The sequence below is a fragment of the Ambystoma mexicanum genome, chromosome 8 (assembly GCF_040938575.1).
Source record: "Ambystoma mexicanum isolate Mex_15411 chromosome 8, UKY_AmexF1_1, whole genome shotgun sequence".
NCBI lineage: Eukaryota > Metazoa > Chordata > Amphibia > Caudata > Ambystomatidae > Ambystoma > Ambystoma mexicanum.
In genome coordinates, this window is record NC_090929.1 from 1530005 (window position 1) to 1553287 (window position 23283).

At 51.2% G+C, this 23283-nt stretch overlaps 1 protein-coding gene across 2 annotated transcripts in view; it reads left to right on the top strand.

The window, feature by feature from the left end:
* The window catches only part of COL27A1 (collagen type XXVII alpha 1 chain), a 1990256-nt gene that overhangs the window by 386432 nt on the left and 1580541 nt on the right, over positions 1-23283 (top strand). For both annotated transcript variants that reach the window (XM_069609095.1, XM_069609096.1), the window contains exon 5: positions 7419-7472. In XM_069609095.1, coding sequence (XP_069465196.1) covers positions 7419-7472 — 54 coding nt within the window. The remainder of the gene's footprint in view (positions 1-7418; positions 7473-23283) is intronic.

Genomic DNA, 23283 nt, shown 5'->3' on the forward strand with positions numbered 1-23283 from the left:
CCCCTGGGGGTGGACAAGAGATGGAGGATCATCTGGATGGAGGGTCCTTGGGCACTGGAAGTGGGATGCCCTTCGGTAAGACACAGTATTCCACACCCTCCTTTCAGGCAAGCTAGGCCTTACACCATCCTGACATTTTCTTTAATAAAAGCCTTTTGTTACACATTGAATCTGTTGTCTGCGTCTCCTTCCATGGCGCCAACCTCAAAGAGTGAAACAGAGATTCTGTCTACATACCTGAGTCAGAAGATAAACAAAGAAGAAGGAAGGAGGGTTGGTTTGAGAACCTGCGTTTAAATGCTAAAGAAGAAGGAAGGTTGGTAACACACCACATATGTTCAAAGACTCAGTCAAAAACCAGAGAGCCCGGAAAGGATTCGGAAGAGTTCTTCAAATCAAGATACAAGGGCCTGGGAAAGTCAGTTGAAAGAACTGAAGGAATTATTACGTGAAATAGCAAATGACTATTTGAAGATCCCATATTGAGGAGAACTTTTCTGAAAAGCAACCCAGGAGAAGGGAGTCATTCTCCTGTTCTTTTTGTTCTGCATTAATAGTGATCGGGTCAGCGCAGATTAGTTTCAGATGGAGGACAGACTTTTGAGTTTAGATTTTATTCCTGACAACGAGGACACCCGTTTAGTTTTGTTAGGTGGAAAGACCTTTACGATAGGGAAAGTTAGGCATTGTCATTATTATTTTTTAATAAACCTTTTGAAAATGGTACCCAACCCTACAGATAATGTGTGTACTGGCCACTTTCACTCCCTAAAAAAAGGCAAATTGGCCCAACAAAAAATGGTAAAGCAACACATAAGCGCATGTGCCCTTACATTCACCCGCGCAGCTCCATAGAGATGCTTGGGCCAGTAGTGCACATAGTCCCACAGGAAGAAACTATTATTACTGCCCGATCCGAGGAGGTAAACATTTATCATTTAATTTGCATGAATCTAGCTGCAAATAAATATTACAAAAACACTTCTGATTAACAGTTTAAACAGTTTTGCTCGCTTATAAAATACTCCCATTGGGAATGGGACTTACTTTTTTACTCCCCCAAAATTATTTTACTCCTAACTTCAAAAAAATAAGTACTCCCATTTTAAAATCCTATCTGAGGCACTGATGGTACCTATTGGTCTGTCCCCTCCTTCTGGCCTACCACAAAGTCTAGAGACCGCAAACAGACAAGAGCTGAGGGGTCCTGAGAGACATAAGATTTGATAGTACTGAAAATCAAGAGAACATTGAATTACTAAGTGTGATGTCCACGCTACGAGGGAGCAGGGTGGCCACAGAATGCGACAGTCTTGGCGAATAAGCCACTGGGTGAAAGCTTTCATGAGGAACAAGGATTGAGTGACCTTGTACTGAGAGGATCATTTATTTGAACTGGATCCTTTGTGAGAACTGCTGTAGAAATCATAGCCAGGAACAGGGTCCTGGGAGGAGAGGGTCAGCAGGGAAGTGTTGGCAAACCCCATGGTAATAACCTGTTTCTTTGTTTCTTTTTATCTAGTAGTGGGGCCAGGCAGTCAGACAGGTTTGGATGGAGGACTGTTTTTGGTTATTCTGGCAAGCACCTTGGTTTTAGTTTCTTAGGAAGGTAAAGGAAGGCGTTTTCTTTTATTTGAATAAACACGAGTGGATCATGTCCGATGGTCCGAGTCTTGCTTCTGATTCACCACAGAACTTGATGCGGATACTGCACGCGTGCATAATGAGAATAGAACAATCACCGGAAAACAATGCTAACCACGTATGCTTCTCAGTCCAAGCTGCACCAACATTACTGTATAGTTTGATGCGTATTAGAGCTAGCCTGCGGAAACGACATTATAAACCTCATGAAACGGCAACAAGGTTCTAGATGCTCCCCATCTCCTCCCTTCTTTCTGAAGTCGGCCCTACCGTTATTCTTCTTTCTCCCGCCATGCTTCATTATACTAGGACCATGTGCTCCTGTATGTTGTTTGCCAAGGTGATTATAGCTACTTCTGAAAGGGAACTACTGTTCTGGAATCTGGAATGAGTACTGGTACAGAGCAGAGTACGAAATTGCGGGGAGCTAGTAGCTATTTAGCTCCTACTCGTTGCCTAGAACAGCTTGGTTAGCTTGACACCAACAGCTACCAGGAGCAAATTTTGGCTTACTATGCCAACTGAAGCCGGACAAACACATCTATGTGAATTGAACTATCTATAAATAAAGAGTCAAACACATCTATATGACATTTAAAGCATAACGGGTGCTAAATAATGGGCAGAAGTATATGTTTGCATCTTATGTGGAAGTTAGGATTGCAGAACGCTATGTACTAGCTCCTGGTTCCCCAGTGGCAGCTGATGGTCACTGGTTAATGATGGACACCCAGGAATTGATTTTAGCCCCTACCTTCGATCCCTGCAGAGTTTTAATGTGGCCTCCTACTCTATGATATGAGAAGTCATTTATAAAGCACCTGTACACCAGTGTTTCCCTAGTATCTTTTAATAAAATATGTTAACTTAAAAAGCCTCAATATTGGGGATTAATCTGATTTCATGGGAGAAGAGTTCCAGTTGTTGGGAGCAATAAGGGAGAAGACGCTGAAGGAGGAGTGGGCATGGGCTTTTGGGACAAGGCATCTGTCGGGATCCGAACTGAGCAAATGACTTGGGAGTACAGTTGCAGAGTTTCTCGAGGGTCTGGAAGAGGTGCAGCGAGAGACTGAGGTGAAGCTGCAAGTGTCGTCGCGGCTTTAGCTGCATCCCAGGGATTGCAGGGATGGATTTTGCAGACATTGAGAAGCAGATATGGGCAGAGGTGGGGAACGTGAAGCACACCGTTTTCTTTTTCCATCAGTGCATTTATTTTCATGTGGTGCATCTTATTTTATTTTATTTAAAGTGTTTTATAGATGGAATAGAAAAATAAATAACCCAGTAGTTCAAAAAAACACAGAGAACAACAGAAAAGGCAAATCATTACCCATCAAAAATTGTGAATAGCAAAAAAAAACTAAGAGAAGAACAGAAAAGAAGGAAAAAAGATACTATTAGTTACAACCTAAAACCTACAACCACACTGTCTTAGACTAGATGAAGCAGAGAAAATGATAAGTGCTGAAAGCCAAAAAGCCTTCTAAAGGGGAGGATTCTGCAGCTCTTCAGATGCCTGGACTACGACCTCCATGATGACGCACCATTGACTATGCAAGTTAGAGCTGTTAGCATGTTTTAGTAGAAAAACATCTGGAAATCCAAAGGTTGCAGACACCTGTTAGCGGGACCTAAACACACTGCTGGGCCAATGCTGCAGAAATAAAAAGTCTGAATACTTCCCAGTCCAATGGGCCGGGAACCATATTGCATCTCCCGGGACCAGAGGGATCAGGAGCTATAATCTCATCAATCACATTTTACAAAGAAACATATGGAAGGTTCCATGGTTTTGATGTTGGGGGATGACTTACTCTTTACATCAAACAATACTTTTCTAAGGAAGATCATTTACCAAAGCCCAATGTGTCTCGGTTATGAATTAAGCCAACCGTGCTGCAGGAGTTAACAATAGTTTGTTACAACCGATACTGAACTTTTTGTTACAATCGATGCTGAACGTTTTCAGGACAAAAGTCATACCAACTTTGACTTGGTGCTGAGGCCTTTCCAGCATTACCAGTAACAGCGTGGAAGAAATTAGAAGGCCGATTCTGGAGGAGCGCTCTGACACTCCCCCAGTCAAATCTGATGGCCTTGATTCGTCGAGAACTCTGCACGTCTTCTCTTAAAGCCATAGTAGATCGAAATGGGCTGATGCTCTATAGAAAAATCATCTTACCTTCACCAAAGCTCCTTCTTAAAATTATCAGCAAACTCCCCCTTGGGTACCACTCAAACAGTGTCACTAAAGGAATGAATGGCCGTTTGCAACTGTGGGCCACTTTTACATTGGTGCCCGAGAGAATGTTATGCCCCAGTCCGACCCTGCTGAGTTCATCTTATGCCGGGTGAATAGCTCATGGGTTAGGTGGTCGTCTCTGAGGGGCGGGGCTGTCTGCATATCCCAAGTTCGAAACCATGCAGGCCGACTACGCCCTTCAAACGCTGGAAAGCGATAGAGCAGCGTGGAGTGGGGTAGTAGTGATAGCAGTGCGCGATCGCAGGAGTAATCACCATGGGGGCGCTATCAAACACCTGATATGTTTGCTATTGACGTCTGGATGTGAACGTAGGAATAGCCACTGCTGGCAGCTGTCAGGGAGAATTCTCAGAATGTGCTAATTCCCTTCTACCTTAGAGACCCCCAGATCCTTTGCTGAGACCTTTTTCCCACTCTCTCATGTATTTATTCTGTGATTCGGTCTCTGTGTTTCTTTTTAACTTTGGAGTCTGACAAACTCCATAGGCATCATCTTTGCATTGTGGCACACAGCACCTTCAGTGCAGTGGCACAGGAAGTCTCTCAGATTTCCCAAAGGTTTACATACCTTCTCATGGATAACTACTGTTTCCCAGAGCAGTGAAGTGAAATTGACTTTACTTACATGTGTAACTTTCTAGACCCAGCACACACGATCTTACACTAGGGTGCTGGAGGGGTTACCTCCTAGTATCCCCTTTGTCTAGCTTCTCATGTAACATTTTTATGTTGCCCTTTCTACAATTAACGGCTAGTGGCAGTGGTTTACTTTTTACTATCTTTGTGTGTTTTTACCACGGGCTGCATTCACAGCTGCAGTAAGGCACCCATGGGTGCCCATTTTGTCATAATGACCCCGGGCTTCTTTTTTTGCCATTTCTTGCTGGAAAGGTCCTTCTTGAGATTTACTCTGCGCACCAAACCAGGTTTGGTGCCTTTGTTCATTTGACCTTTGGCAGGATTCACGAGTGAAGCCGGCCTCTGGCTCCAGTGTGTCTGGCAGGGGCAGGAAGTGAGGGAGGTGCCCGAAACTCCCTGTGCTTAATCCCCTTGGTTAGAGGAATGCACCCACAGGTGATTGGCCAGCTGGCTGTCCTTGGAGGACAGCCACCCCACTATGTGATTGACAGCTAGGCTGGAATGAATGGGAGAAACCTGCATAAAAGGCAAGGCTTTTTGCTTGGAAGGCAGAGTCGACCACTGGACAAAGGAATCCGAAGAAGAACTTGGAAGAGATGCCTGCTGCAACTCCTGGACCGTTGGTTTGTCAGATGAAGCCCTGATGCACTGCTGAAGCTCTGAATTCGCCTCGACTAGAGAAGCCCTGCAAAGACAACTTCTCCATTTGGGTTGGTGGGACCAATCAACCCCAAAGTGAACTCGTCTGGACATCCTGTTGGATCTGGCTGTACTTCCCCTGCTGCTGGAACCAAAGTGCCAGGGAGAGGAACACCAAACCGAGTGGATCCTTTTAAGTCGGACCTGAGCATCAGGAAGATCCTCCAGGCTTCCCTGATGCAGGACTGATCAAGCCTGAGCCACCTCAACAGAGTGCTGGACCCCAGATGGGAGGAAAGTCTGAAGTGGTATCTGAGAACCACAGTGTTGCTATTTGCTGTCAGACGCAAGGAGCTGAAACACTGAAGTACCGCTGAATTTAAGTTTGAACATTGCTGCCGCTGACCTTCCCATTGCAGAGCAGGAGTCCCCAGACATCCTCCCTCTTGTTCCCAGGACTGAGGCCCAGGAACAAAAGGATCTGCAGAGCTGTACAGGAACACAAGTCAGCTATGATATGATATGATATGATATATGATATGATAAGGCATTTATAATACGCCTATACACAAGTGTTTCAAGGCGAGACGAGGCAGGGAGGGGGAACAGAGGGAGGACAGACAACAAGCCTACTAGGACAGGTGTCATTCAGATCACGTAAGTGCATTCGATGGGCAAGGGGAAAGTGCGGGGGGTGTGAGGGACGGTGCAGTGCATGAAGTAATAGAATAACTAACAATAAGTACGGCAAGCAGGTGGCAAGTGCAGGGTTGAAGGGTAAGTGCAGGCATCAGATGTCAAGTGCTGGTGGTGGGCCTGTAGGGATACAGAAAAACAGTCCCCAAGTGTGGGGGTTGCCAGGAAGGCAGTGCAGGTGTGCGACTGGCGGGGGAGGGGACCTGGGCCCGAGATCAGAGGGTGGCGAGGTAACCAGTGCAGTTTCAACCAGGAAATCAGCAGGGGAGAGGAGGAGCTGGAACCATTTCTTCTAACCAAAGGTACTGTTAACCTAAGAGGAGTTACCTCTTGTGATGTAGCCTGACTTGCTCCCAGTTGAGACTTCTCTTGATTAACCTCGCAGAGTTGCTTGCATCTTTGCCCCTCACAAGCCCCCCCCCCCCAGCTTGTGGCCCTTCAAGTGAATATTATTTCTACAAACGTTTCTAAAAACATTGTGCAAGACTTTTACTTACCTGCAAAGAAGTTCTTCAGCTCCCCTTGACTTTGCTCAACTAACATTGGCTGGCCTGGCTCCCCGAGAGACTCTTCTTACCCAGACTCTGTGCTTTACCTTTCCCCCAGGAAAGGGTTAAACTTACTTGACATTAAGTTTAAAGAGTTATTACCTGTTTATGAATTATTTGTTAATATTTGTTTTATTCCCCAATCTAACCTTTGCACAAAACTCAGTATTGCTCTAAATGTACCAGTGATAAATCAATGTCCACAGTGTCCTGGCTATTTAAGTCACCTGAGGGTGTAGGAAGTGTCTTTGTGCCATTCCCAGTGGGTATCATCTGATTTAGATAAACTAAGAGTGTGTTTTGAAGTATATTATAATTGGTACATGTTTTGTTCCCTTCTGAAGAAGGCTTATATAACTAACTGTTAAATACATTAATAATTGTTTACTCAAGAAACCTTGAGTGTGTTTATTTGAATAACTGTACTGTGAAACTCTGTGTTACAACCCTACTGCTCACATCGACCCCTCTTGAGATGAGCCTGGCTGCTCAGCCACACTACCAACCTGTGTAGTACAGACTTATACCAAAGGTTGGGTTCCTATTGTCAAGAGGTCAAGGTTGCTGTAGTCTTCCCAAGGATACTGCACACAATCTTGTCTAACATGGCCGTCCACTTTGCTCGCACTCTGCCCATCTCCTAACCCAAACTTTTAAGCGGGTGGCAGAATTTCAGCAGATGGGGAGGTGGGTGAGAGGGTCCAGAGAGCGGTAGTAGAATGGCTGCTTCCCCTGAGGACCGGTAGTAGAGTGGTTGCCTCCTGAAGCATTCACAGCCAGTCACTCTCTCCTGCTTGCACTTGGGACATCTGATGCCCCCCCGCGACTGCATTAATGCTCCAGACACTGCCCCAAATTAAATGTCTTGTTTGCGTAACAAAATGTGTACAAATAAAAGTGTCTTAGAGTCGCCTCACTGACGTCACTGCAAGATCGACACAAGTTTGGAGATTTTTACCAGGATATTAATTTTACTCCATCTTTTTTAGGGTCCACCTGGTCCCCATGGAAACCCTGGCCGCCCGGGCCCACCAGGTCCAAAGGTAAGTGTGTGCTTGTATGTGACATGTACTTCTACTCCCCCCCCCCCCGTGGACAGCATAGATCATAAGGAGACAGCAACACCGTCCCCTCCCCCCTCCCAACAGCGGGATGGTCCAGTCTGATCATGGGTTGTGTTGCTTCATGCGTGGGATGGTCCAGTCTGATCATGGGTTGTGTTGCTTCATGCGTGGGATGGTCCAGTCTGATCATGGGTTGTGTTGCTTCATGCGTGGGATGGTCCAGTCTGATCATGGGTTGTGTTGCTTCATGCGTGGGATGGTCCAGTCTGATCATGGGTTGTGTTGCTTCATGCGTGGGATGGTCCAGTCTGATCATGGGTTGTGTTGCTTCATGCGTGGGATGGTCCAGTCTGATCATGGGTTGTGTTGCTTCATGCGTGGGATGGTCCAGTCTGATCATGGGTTGTGTTGCTTCATGCGTGGGATGGTCCAGTCTGATCATGGGTTGTGTTGCTTCATGCGTGGGATGGTCCAGTCTGATCATGGGTTGTGTTGCTTCATGCGTGGGATGGTCCAGTCTGATCATGGGTTGTGTTGCTTCATGCGTGGGATGGTCCAGTCTTGTGTTGCTTCATGCGTGGGATGGTCCAGTCTGATCATGGGTTGTGTTGCTTCATGCGTGGGATGGTCCAGTCTGATCATGGGTTGTGTTGCTTCATGCGTGGGATGGTCCAGTCTGATCATGGGTTGTGTTGCTTCATGCGTGGGATGGTCCAGTCTGATCATGTTTTGTGTTGCTTCATGCGTGGGATGGTCCAGTCTGATCATGGGTTGTGTTGCTTCATGCGTGGGATGGTCCAGTCTTGTGTTGCTTCATGCGTGGGATGGTCCAGTCTGATCATGGGTTGTGTTGCTTCATGCGTGGGATGGTCCAGTCTGATCATGGGTTGTGTTGCTTCATGCGTGGGATGGTCCAGTCTGATCATGGGTTGTGTTGCTTCATGCGTGGGATGGTCCAGTCTGATCATGGGTTGTGTTGCTTCATGCGTGGGATGGTCCAGTCTGATCATGGGTTGTGTTGCTTCATGCGTGGGATGGTCCAGTCTGATCATGGGTTGTGTTGCTTCATGCGTGGGATGGTCCAGTCTGATCATGGGTTGTGTTGCTTCATGCGTGGGATGGTCCAGTCTGATCATGGGTTGTGTTGCTTCATGCGTGGGATGGTCCAGTCTGATCATGGGTTGTGTTGCTTCTTCCATGTGAATGTCACTATGATGCGACCTCTGGCTGCGAGAAAGGGGCTGCCTCTGTTACTCACGGGCAGCCGTTCGCTAATTTCTAATTATTAACATGGTATTTATTGAACACGTACCTAGCTTCGAGAAGCAACAGATCACTTTACAGAGGTGCACAACAAAAAAGATACACACGGGAGCACTTTACACAAGTATACAACAGTACAGATGCATAATAGAACGCTTTACAGAGGTAGCAACAAAACAGATATCCAGCAGGGGTAGGATACAGAGGGGTACAGAGGAGGGTACAGCTCTACCGAGTGGCGGGGAGGAGAGGGGCGGGCAGCATCTAGCGAATCAGGTGGTGCAAGTGGCAACGTGATGGCCTAGGTGTGGAGGAGGCGAGACTCCTTAAAGACTTAGCTCGTGAGTTCTTTTCTGAATTGTAGGAGCGTGTGGGTGAGTCTGATGCCAAGAGGGAGGAGGTTTCATAGTCTTGGGGCGTAGGCAGATAAGGCTTCTTTTCTGGTCCTTTCCTTTTTGCAGTGGCGGATTTGAAGTCTGCACGTGTCCTGGCTTCCGGTGGTTGCTCAAGCCGCATGTGATCAATACCGCCTCCATTGTGCAATAAAACTTTTTTTTTTTTGCATTTTCAAAGCTGCTTCAGAGATAGCGTGATTACCAAGGGTGGCAGTTAATTAGGTCTTGCAGGAGAGGCTGGAGAAAGTGAGTGATGGAGGGGAGCACATGTCTGGAAGCACAAGGGTTGAAAATACTCGCTGAAAGGAAGGGAGAGAATATACTCTGAATACGTGCTTCTCAAAAGCAGCTGTTCATAGCTTGGTGCAAACTGCCAGTCCACACCATCAACAAACTTGCTATGGAAGCCCGCCACCCCAACCTGGCAATCATCTCTCAAAGCAGCATCCTGCTAAGATGACATCACAAGATGACATCACACCAGTCTCCACCATCAAGACGCTTCCTATGGAAGCCCGCCTCCCCAACCTGACAATCATCTGTCAAAGCAGGATCCTGCTAAGATGACATCACAAGATGGCATCACCCCAGTCTCCACCATCAAGACGCTTCCTATGGAAGCCCGCCTCCCCAACCTGGCAATCATCTGTCAAAGCAGGATCCTGCTAAGATGACATCACAAGATGGCATCACGCCAGTCTCCACCATCAAGACGCTTCCTATGGAAGCCCGCCTCCCCAACCTGACAATCATCTGTCAAAGCAGCATCCTGCTAAAATGACATCACAAGATGGCATCACACCAGTCTCCACCATCAAGACGCTTCCTATGGAAGCCCGTCTCCCCAACCTGACAATCATCTCTCAAAGCAGCATCCTGCTAAGATGACATCACAAGATGACATCACGCCAGTCTCCACCATCAAGACGCTTCCTATGGAAGCCCGCCTCCCCAACCTGGCAATCATCTGTCAAAGCAGCATCCTGCTAAGATGACATCACAAGATGACATCACACCCGTCTCCACCATCAAGAAACTTATTATGGAAGCCCGCCACCCTTACCTGCCAATCAACGCACCCCTTGCACAAGGCACCCTCCTCACTTCTCAAAACCAGACAAAATTTCCCACCGCTCAAAAAACACTGGACGTTGATGACCTCATCAACTACTGATCAATCATACTCGATCATTTCCTGGGAAAGATCATTGAATGACACATCAATGGTCTATAAATCAGGGTTCTGATACAGATGCAGGACGGAAACTTCCACCATCAAAGTGTTAGACAATGCACTCCTCAGGCTCACTATATCCTGCCTTTTGGTAGCCCTCAATCTCGCCAGAGCCTATGGCATGGTAGACCATCAAACCCTCATCAACAGAGTAGACAGTGGGACTTGGGCATAATACCCTCTGCTTGTTCCAATGTATACATCCAAATGGAAACCGATAGCTGTCGCCAGTGAAGCCCAACAGGGTCAATTCTCTTACCCAGCACCTTCAACATGTACCTGGAGGCCACTGAAGCCTCCTCGCCCACCAGAACATCTACACAAACCAATGTGCAGATGATACACTGAATGCCACCAGCATCTCAGACTTGCCGCACCCCAATCTAGACATGGATGCCCAGTGCCTATGTCGACCAAGATAGAATTCCTACTCCTCACCAACAATACTGAACACCCCCACACCCAGGCGTGGCTATCCACCGTGAACCTCTAATGCCACCCCCACATCCAGACGTGGCTATCCACTGTGAACCTCTAATGCCACCCCAACACCCAGACGTGGCTATCCACCGTGAACCTCTAATGCCACCCCAACACCCAGACGTGGCTATCCACCGTGAACCTCTAATGCCACCCCAACACCGAGACGTGGCTATCCACCGTGAACCTCTAATCCCACCCCAACACCCAGACGTAGCTATCCACCGTGAACCTCTAATGCCACCCCCACACCCAGACGTGGCTATCCACCATGAACCTCTAATGCCACCCCCACATCCAGACGTGGCTATCCACCGTGAACCTCTAATGCCACCCCCACATCCAGGCGTGGCTATCCACCGTGAACCTCTAATACCACCCCCACATCCAGGCGTGGCTATCCACCGTGAACCTCTAATGCCACCCCCACATCCAGGCGGCTATCAACCATTGCCACCCCCACATCCAGACATGGCTATGCACCGTGAACCTCTAATGCCACCCCCACATCCAGACATGGCTATCCACCGTGAGCCTCTAATGCTACCCCCACATTCAGACGTGGCTATGCACCGTGAACCTCTAATGCCACCCCCACATCCAGACGTGGCTATCCACCGTGAACCTCTAATGCCACCCCCACATCCAGGCGTGGCTATCCACCGTGAACCTCTAATGCCACCCCCACATCCAGACACGGCTATCCACCGTGAACCTCTAATGCCACCCCCACATCCAGACACGGCTATCCACCGTGAACCTCTAATGCCACCCCCACATCCAGACGTGGCTATCCACCGTGAACCTCTAATGCCACCCCCACATCCAGGCGTGGCTATCCACCGTGAACCTCTAATGCCACCTCCACATCCAGGCGTGGCTATCCACCGTGAACCTCTAATGCCACCCCCATATGCAGGCGTGGCTATCCACCTCTAATGCCACCCCCACATCCAGGCGTGGCTATCCACCGTGAACCTCTAATGCCACCCCCACATCCAGACACGGCTATCCACCGTGAACCTCTAATGCCACCCCCACATCCAGACACGGCTATCCACCGTGAACCTCTAATGCCACCCCCACATCCAGACACGGCTATCCACTGTGAACCTCTAATGCCACCCCCACATCCAGACACTGCTATCCACCGTGAACCTCTAATGCCACCCCCACATCCAGACACGGCTATCCACCGTGAACATCTAATGCCACCCCCACATCCAGACACAGCTATCCACCGTGAACCTCAAATGCCACCCCCACATCCAGACACGGCTATGCACCGTGAACCTCTAATGCCACCCACACATCCAGACACGGCTATCCACCGTGAACCTCTAATGCCACCCCCACATCCAGACACGGCTATCCACCGTGAACCTCTAATGCCACCCCCACATCCAGACAAGCTATCCACCGTGAACCTCTAATGCCACCCCCACATCCAGGTGTGGCTATCCACTGTGAACCTCTAATGCTATCCCCACATCCAGACGTGGCTATCCACCGTGAACCTCTAATGCCACCCCCACATCCAGGCGTGGCTATCCATCGTGAACCTCTAATGCCACCCCCACATCCAGGCGTGGCTATATCCAGACATGGCTATGCACCGTGAACCTCTAATGCCACCCCCACATCCAGACGTGGCTATGCACCGTGAACGTCTAATGCCACCCCCACATCCAGACGTGGCTATCCACTGTGAACCTCTAATGCCACCCCACATCCAGACGTGGCTATCCACCGTGAACCTCTAATGCCACCCCCACATCCAGGCGTGGCTATCCACCGTGAACTTCTAATGCCACCCCCACATCCAGGCGTGGCTATCCACCGTGAACCTCTAATGCCACCCCCACATCCAGGCGTGGCTATCCACCGAGAACCTAATGCCACCCCCACATCCAGACACGGCTATCCACCGTGAACCTAATGCCACCCCCACATCCAGACACGGCTATCCACCGTGAACCTCTAATGCCACCCCCACATCCAGACACGGCTATGCACCGTTAACCTCTAATGCCACCCCACATCCAGACACGGCTATGCACCGTGAACCTCTAATGCCACCCCCACATCCAGACACGGCTATCCACCGTGAACCTCTAATGCCACCCCCACATCCAGACACTGCTATCCACCGTGAACCTCTAATGCCACCCCCACATCCAGACACGGCTATGCACCGTGAACCTCTAATGCCACCCCCACATCCAGACACAGCTATTCCAGACACGGCTATCCACCGTGAACCTCTAATGCCACCCCACATCCAGACGTGGCTATCCACCGTGAACCTCTAATGCCACTCCCACATCCAGGCGTGGCTATCCACCGTGAACCTCTAATGCCACCCCCACATCCAGGCGTGGCTATCCACCGTGCACCTCTAATGCCACTCCCACATCCAGGCGTGGCTATCCACCGTGAACCTAATGCCACCCCCACATCCAGGCGTGGCTATCCACCGTGAACCTCTAATGCCACCCCCACATCCAGACACGGCTATCCACCGTGATCCTCTAATGCCACCCCCACATCCAGACACGGCTATCCACCGTGAACCTCTAATGCCACCCCCACATCCAGACACGGCTATCCACCGTGAACCTCTAATGCCACCCCCACATCCAGACACGGCTATCCACCGTGAACCTCTAATGCCACCCCCACATCCAGACACGGCTATCCACCGTGAACCTCTAATGCCACCCCCACATCCAGACACGGCTATCCACCGTGAACCTCTAATGCCACCCCCACATCCAGACGTGGCTATCCACCGTGAACCTCTAATGCCACCCCCACATCCAGGCGTGGCTATCCACCGTGAACCTCTAATGCCACCTCCACATCCAGGCGTGGCTATCCACCGTGAACCTCTAATGCCACCCCCATATGCAGGCGTGGCTATCCACCTCTAATGCCACCCCCACATCCAGGCGTGGCTATCCACCGTGAACCTCTAATGCCACCCCCACATCCAGACACGGCTATCCACCGTGAACCTCTAATGCCACCCCCACATCCAGACACGGCTATCCACTGTGAACCTCTAATGCCACCCCCACATCCAGACACTGCTATCCACCGTGAACCTCTAATGCCACCCCCACATCCAGACACGGCTATCCACCGTGAACATCTAATGCCACCCCCACATCCAGACACGGCTATCCACCGTGAACCTCAAATGCCACCCCCACATCCAGACACGGCTATGCACCGTGAACCTCTAATGCCACCCACACATCCAGACACGGCTATCCACCGTGAACCTCTAATGCCACCCCCACATCCAGACACGGCTATCCACCGTGAACCTCTAATGCCACCCCCACATCCAGACAAGCTATCCACCGTGAACCTCTAATGCCACCCCCACATCCAGGTGTGGCTATCCACTGTGAACCTCTAATGCTATCCACACATCCAGACGTGGCTATCCACCGTGAACCTCTAATGCCACCCCCACATCCAGGCGTGGCTATCCATCGTGAACCTCTAATGCCACCCCCACATCCAGGCGTGGCTATATCCAGACATGGCTATGCACCGTGAACCTCTAATGCCACCCCCACATCCAGACGTGGCTATGCACCGTGAACGTCTAATGCCACCCCCACATCCAGACGTGGCTATCCACTGTGAACCTCTAATGCCACCCCACATCCAGACGTGGCTATCCACCGTGAACCTCTAATGCCACCCCCACATCCAGGCGTGGCTATCCACCGTGAACTTCTAATGCCACCCCCACATCCAGGCGTGGCTATCCACCGTGAACCTCTAATGCCACCCCCACATCCAGGCGTGGCTATCCACCGAGAACCTAATGCCACCCCCACATCCAGACACGGCTATCCACCGTGAACCTAATGCCACCCCCACATCCAGACACGGCTATCCACCGTGAACCTCTAATGCCACCCCCACATCCAGACACGGCTATGCACCGTTAACCTCTAATGCCACCCCACATCCAGACACGGCTATGCACCGTGAACCTCTAATGCCACCCCCACATCCAGACACGGCTATCCACCGTGAACCTCTAATGCCACCCCCACATCCAGACACTGCTATCCACCGTGAACCTCTAATGCCACCCCCACATCCAGACACGGCTATGCACCGTGAACCTCTAATGCCACCCCCACATCCAGACACAGCTATTCCAGACACGGCTATCCACCGTGAACCTCTAATGCCACCCCACATCCAGACGTGGCTATCCACCGTGAACCTCTAATGCCACTACCACATCCAGGCGTGGCTATCCACCGTGAACCTCTAATGCCACCCCCACATCCAGGCGTGGCTATCCACCGTGCACCTCTAATGCCACTCCCACATCCAGGCGTGGCTATCCACCGTGAACCTAATGCCACCCCCACATCCAGGCGTGGCTATCCACCGTGAACCTCTAATGCCACCCCCACATCCAGACACGGCTATCCACCGTGAACCTCTAATGCCACCCCCACATCCAGACACGGCTATCCACCGTGAACCTCTAATGCCACCCCCACATCCAGACACGGCTATCCACCGTGAACCTCTAATGCCACCCCCACATCCAGACACTGCTATCCACCGTGAACCTCTAATGCCACCCCCACATCCAGACACGGCTATCCACTGTGAACCTCTAATGCCACCCCCACATCCAGACACTGCTATCCACCGTGAACCTCTAATGCCACCCCCACATCCAGACACGGCTATCCACCGTGAACATCTAATGCCACCCCCACATCCAGACACGGCTATCCACCGTGAACCTCAAATGCCACCCCCACATCCAGACACGGCTATGCACCGTGAACCTCTAATGCCACCCACACATCCAGACACGGCTATCCACCGTGAACCTCTAATGCCACCCCCACATCCAGACACGGCTATCCACCGTGAACCTCTAATGCCACCCCCACATCCAGACAAGCTATCCACCGTGAACCTCTAATGCCACCCCCACATCCAGGTGTGGCTATCCACTGTGAACCTCTAATGCTATCCCCACATCCAGACGTGGCTATCCACCGTGAACCTCTAATGCCACCCCCACATCCAGGCGTGGCTATCCATCGTGAACCTCTAATGCCACCCCCACATCCAGGCGTGGCTATATCCAGACATGGCTATGCACCGTGAACCTCTAATGCCACCCCCACATCCAGACGTGGCTATGCACCGTGAACGTCTAATGCCACCCCCACATCCAGACGTGGCTATCCACTGTGAACCTCTAATGCCACCGCACATCCAGACGTGGCTATCCACCGTGAACCTCTAATGCCACCCCCACATCCAGGCGTGGCTATCCACCGTGAACCTAATGCCACCCCCACATCCAGGCGTGGCTATCCACCGTGAACCTCTAATGCCACCCCCACATCCAGACACGGCTATCCACCGTGAACCTCTAATGCCACCCCCACATCCAGACACGGCTATCCACCGTGAACCTCTAATGCCACCCCCACATCCAGACACGGCTATCCACCGTGAACCTCTAATGCCACCCCCACATCCAGACACGGCTATCCACCGTGAACCTCTAATGCCACCCCCACATCCAGACGTGGCTATGCACCGTGAACGTCTAATGCCACCCCCACATCCAGACGTGGCTATCCACTGTGAACCTCTAATGCCACCCCACATCCAGACGTGGCTATCCACCGTGAACCTCTAATGCCACCCCCACATCCAGGCGTGGCTATCCACCGTGAACTTCTAATGCCACCCCCACATCCAGGCGTGGCTATCCACCGTGAACCTCTAATGCCACCCCCACATCCAGGCGTGGCTATCCACCGAGAACCTAATGCCACCCCCACATCCAGACACGGCTATCCACCGTGAACCTAATGCCACCCCCACATCCAGACACGGCTATCCACCGTGAACCTCTAATGCCACCCCCACATCCAGACACGGCTATGCACCGTTAACCTCTAATGCCACCCCACATCCAGACACGGCTATGCACCGTGAACCTCTAATGCCACCCCCACATCCAGACACGGCTATCCACCGTGAACCTCTAATGCCACCCCCACATCCAGACACTGCTATCCACCGTGAACCTCTAATGCCACCCCCACATCCAGACACGGCTATGCACCGTGAACCTCTAATGCCACCCCCACATCCAGACACAGCTATTCCAGACACGGCTATCCACCGTGAACCTCTAATGCCACCCCACATCCAGACGTGGCTATCCACCGTGAACCTCTAATGCCACTCCCACATCCAGGCGTGGCTATCCACCGTGAACCTCTAATGCCACCCCCACATCCAGGCGTGGCTATCCACCGTGCACCTCTAATGCCACTCCCACATCCAGGCGTGGCTATCCACCGTGAACCTAATGCCACCCCCACATCCAGGCGTGGCTATCCACCGTGAACCTCTAATGCCACCCCCACATCCAGGCGTGGCTATCCACCGTGAACCTCTAATGCCACCCCCACATCCAGACACGGCTATCCACTGTGAACCTCTAATGCCACCCCCACATCCAGACACTGCTATCCACCGTGAACCTCTAATGCCACCCCCACATCCAGACACGGCTATCCACCGTGAACATCTAATGCCACCCCCACATCCAGACACGGCTATCCACCGTGAACCTCAAATGCCACCCCCACATCCAGACACGGCTATGCACCGTGAACCTCTAATGCCACCCACACATCCAGACACGGCTATCCACCGTGAACCTCTAATGCCACCCCCACATCCAGACACGGCTATCCACCGTGAACCTCTAATGCCACCCCCACATCCAGACAAGCTATCCACCGTGAACCTCTAATGCCACCCCCACATCCAGGTGTGGCTATCCACTGTGAACCTCTAATGCTATCCCCACATCCAGACGTGGCTATCCACCGTGAACCTCTAATGCCACCCCCACATCCAGGCGTGGCTATCCATCGTGAACCTCTAATGCCACCCCCACATCCAGGCGTGGCTATATCCAGACATGGCTATGCACCGTGAACCTCTAATGCCACCCCCACATCCAGACGTGGCTATGCACCGTGAACGTCTAATGCCACCCCCACATCCAGACGTGGCTATCCACTGTGAACCTCTAATGCCACCCCACATCCAGACGTGGCTATCCACCGTGAACCTCTAATGCCACCCCCACATCCAGGCGTGGCTATCCACCGTGAACCTAATGCCACCCCCACATCCAGGCGTGGCTATCCACCGTGAACCTCTAATGCCACCCCCACATCCAGACACGGCTATCCACCGTGAACCTCTAATGCCACCCCCACATCCAGACACGGCTATCCACCGTGAACCTCTAATGCCACCCCCACATCCAGACACGGCTATCCACCGTGAACCTCTAATGCCACCCCCACATCCAGACACGGCTATCCACCGTGAACCTCTAATGCCACCCCCACATCCAGACACGGCTATCCACCATGAACCTCTAATGCCACCCCCACATCCAGACACGGCTATGCACCGTGAACCTCTAATGCCACCCCCACATCCAGACACGGCTATCCACCGTGAACCTCTAAGGCTTCACACCGCATTTGACACCCTTTATCAATTATCTGGGATTCCACGAATCACATTGCCTTTAAAACACACATAACAAACTAAATATAGACTGCATTGTACCAACTATTCTTCCTGCGGAAATCGAGCTATTACTAAAAGTACCCCGTTTCAGTACATGCTGTGGTACTCTCCTGCCTGGACGGAGGTCATCACCTGCTTATATCCTTCCACTATGAGCCCCCCACCAATGAGACGTGTCCACCAAGCAGTTTCCTGCCTCTTTAAGGCATTCATAAATATGACAGTATAACGGCAACACGCATGGAACCTCACTCACAATGCAAATGAGCAAAGCCAAGTGCTCCATCTACACAGCCACCGCCATCACGCACCGCCATCACGCTCCCTGATACCATATCTGCCAGTCAGCACATCTCATCTACACAGCCACCGCCACCACGCTCCCTGATACCATATCTGCCAGTCAGCACATCTCATCTACACAGCCACCGCCACCACGCTCCCTGATACCATATCTGCCAGTCAGCACCTCTCATCTACACATATCTGCCAGTCAGCACATCTCATCTACACAGCCACCGCCACCACGCTCCCTGATACCATATCTGCCAGTCAGCATCTCTCATCTACACATATCTGCCAGTCAGCACATCTCATCTACACAGCCACCGCCAACACGCTCCCTGATACCATATCTGCCAGTCAGCACCTCTCATCTACACATATCTGCCAGTCAGCACTTCTCATCTACACAGCCACCGCCACCATGCTCCCTGATACCATATCTGCCAGTCAGCACATCTCATCTACACAGCCACCGCCACCACGCTCCCTGATACCATATCTGCCAGTCAGCACATCTCATCTACACAGCCACCGCCACCACGCTCCCTGATACCATATCTGCCAGTCAGCACCTCTCATCTACACATATCTGCCAGTCAGCACATCTCATCTACACAGCCACCGCCACCACGCTCCCTGATACCATATCTGCCAGTCAGCACCTCTCATCTACACATATCTGCCAGTCAGCACATCTCATCTACACAGCCACCGCCAACACGCTCCCTGATACCATATCTGCCAGTCAGCACCTCTCATCTACACATATCTGCCAGTCAGCACTTCTCATCTACACAGCCACCGCCACCATGCTCCCTGATACCATATCTGCCAGTCAGCACATCTCATCTACACAGCCACCGCCAACACGCTCCCTGATACCATATCTGCCAGTCAGCACCTCTCATCTACACATATCTGCCAGTCAGCACTTCTCATCTACACAGCCACCGCCACCATGCTCCCTGATACAATATCTGCCAGTCAGCACTTCTCATCTACACAGCCACCGCCACCATGCTCCCTGATACCATATCTGCCAGTCACCACATCTCATCTACACAGCCACCGCCATCACGCTCCCTGATACCATATCTGCCAGTCAGCACATCTCATCTACACAGCCACCGCCACCACGCTCCCTGATACCATATCTGCCAGTCAGCACATCTCATCTACACAGCCACCGCCATCACGCTCCCTGATACCATATCTGCCAGTCAGCACATCTCATCTACACAGCCACCGCCATCACGCTCCCTGATACCATATCTGCCAGTCAGCACATCTCATCTACACAGCCACCGCCATCACGCTCCCTGATACCATATCTGCCAGTCAGCACTGCCATCACGCTCCCTGATACCATATCCCTGATACCATATCTACCAGTCAGCACATCTCATCTACACAGCCACCGCCATCACGCTCCCTGATACCATATCTGCCAGTCAGCACATCTCATCTACACAGCCACCGCCATCACGCTCCCTGATCACGCTCCCTGATACCATATCTGCCAGTCAGCACATCTCATCTACACAGCCACCGCCACCACGCTCCCTGATACCATATCTGCCAGTCAGCACATCTCATCTACACAGCCACCGCCATCACGCTCCCACCGCCATCACGCTCCCTGATACCTGGAAGGCAGTCGCTGTGTCTGTCAGTCAAGCACATATGCAGAAGTCGGAGCCAGGACAGACTAGAGCAACGGGAATTCGGTATAGAAGGAGCCGGAAAGGGATATTCTTGATCTAAGACAGTGTAACCTCAAGCACAGAAATCTCTGACGTGCACCCACCCTCATGCACAGAAACCTCAGACGTGCACCCTCCCTCATGCACAGAAACCTCAGACGTGCACCCGCCCTCATACACAGAAACCTCAGACGTGCACCCGCCCTCGTACACAGAAAGCACAGACGTGCACCCGCCCTCATACACAGAAACCTCAGACGCGCACCCGCCCTCATACACAGAAACCTCAGACGCGCACCCGCCCTCATACACAGAAACCTCAGACGTGCCCCCTCCTTCATGCACAGAAACCGGCGCGCACCCGCCTCATGCACAGAAACCTCAGATGTGCACCCGCCCTCATACACAGAAACCTCAGACGCGCACCCGCCCTCATACACAGAAACCTCAGACGTGCACCCTCCCTCATGCACAGAAACCGACGCGCACCAGCCTCATGCACAGAAACCTCAGACGTGCACCCGCCCTCATACACAGAAACCTCAGACGCGCACCCGCCCTCATACACAGAAACCTCAGACGCGCACCCGCCCTCATACACAGAAACCTCAGACGTGCACCCGCCCTCATACACAGAAACCTCAGACGCGCACCCGCCCTCATACACAGAAACCTCAGACGCGCACCCGCCCTCATACACAGAAACCTCAGACGCGCACCCGCCCTCATGCACAGAAACCTCAGACACGCACCCTCCCTCATGCAATATAGACAAGAACGGAAGACTCTTCTCTTTAAGGAGCACCAGTGTTCACACCAGTAAGGTATTCTATCAAAACCACTAAACCAGTATTTTTCCTGGGGACCATCCTTTACAGTCACACCACGTTTGACCCCTACCTCCCAGCACTGTTGCTTCTTTCACTCTCTCCTACCTGGCATCATCTGCCATGTTGCGTGGACTGTTCTGATCACCACGTGTTCGCCTGTCTCCAACCAATGAATGGCGTCCCAGGCATCGGGAGGTCATTGGATTAGAGCTAGGACAGACCCCCATTATACTATGATACTGATCAAAAAGTGGCTACTTTATATCAAGGCCTGTACATGTCCCTCCTCCCCGCCATTGCGCTTACTGGCCGCAGCCATATTGTGCAATGCTAACCCTACATCGGGTGGGTACTTACAAAGCTGGATGCAAATCCTTTTTATAAGTCGTTGGATGGCAGCCTAATTGGGAACTTGGTGAACTGTCGCAATGAGAATTCAAGTCCAAGGCTATGTCTTGGGACTGGACGATAACTCAGGAGCGTATTGATGGTCGGAGGAGCTGTGGTCCTTACTGGATTGTACAGTAAATGTTTACACCCCCCCTCGCTACCTATCATCACCCTTTGCCTACTCATCGCAGGAACATTTTACTGGTGCGATTCAACCAATTGCCAACTCGGTAGTTAGCCAGGTATTCACAGCTCTACGCTCATCTGTCGCAACTGAATACAACAGACGCGCCTTGACGTGGAGCTCGGCTCTGGGCTGGGAACGCATAAGGAGGACTCATGCTCCTTCTCTCAAGGGTATGGATCATTATAAGTACATGGCTGGCACCGTCTGGGTTCTTTCCTCAGATACTTGAGTGTTAGGGAGAATTCTCAAGAATGTGCTAATTGCCCTTACCTTTTGAGACCCCGAGCAACTTTGCTGGATTTCTAGGATTTTAATGTCTACCTGGAAAGAGTTTGAGCCTTTTTTCCCACTCTTTCATGTATTTTGATGTGTGTTTTACTTTTGTGTTCTTTGGTTATGGAGTTTTAAAACCACTCCATAGGCATCAGCTTTTTTCTGTGTGTCACACAGCACCTTCAGTGCAGTGGCACAGGGGTGTCTTTCAGACTCCCTAAGGTTTAAATACCTTCTATGGGACTGACTACTGTCTCCAAGACCATGTAAAGTTAAATTGACTTTACTAGTCTCTTTAAATTTACAGGCCCAGCACACACTATCTTCCTATAGAGTGTTGGAGGAGTTGCCTAGCATCTCCTGAGTCTAAACACTCATGTAACAGTCACATGTTACCCTGTCCCACTTGAAATGGATAGTGGCAGTGGTTTTAAACAATCTACCATGATTTTCCCTGACCATGAACACTGGTGGCTAAAAATCGGGTCAGCCATGTTTTCCAATATGGCGCCCAAGACCTATCTATAAAAACAGACTCCGGTCAACTTTTTTCGCCATTTCTTTTTGGAAAGGTCCTTCTTATGTTTGTATCTGCGCGCCAAACCAGGTTTGGTCCCTTTGGTTGTTGGCCTTTGGCGGGCTTCAGTGCTGAAGCCCTCCTCTGGCGCCTGAGTGTCTGGGGTGGACAGGATGTGAGGGAGGTGCCCAAAACTCCCTGTGCTTAGTCTCCTAGGACACCTGAATGTACTCTGGCGTGATTGGCTGACTGACTGTCCGGCAAGGACAGCCACCCTGCTGGGTGAGTGCCAGCTAGGCTGGAATGAATGGGGGAAAACAATTTAAAAGCAGGTCTCTGGGACTTGGAAAGCAGAGTCGACTACTGGAACGAAAGAACCGAAGACGAGCTGAAGGAAGACAACTGCTGCAACTCCTGGTTCACCGGTGAAGCCCTGCTGCAGGTCCGAATTGCCTGAAACTCCATTGACAGAGAAGCCCTTCAAGGTTAACTTCTTCCCTTGAGTTTGGTGGGAACAACAAACTCATAAGCCACCTGGACACCGTCCCCACACTGGTTGAATTTTCTGCAGAGTGCTGTGGAAAACCGGAAAGCC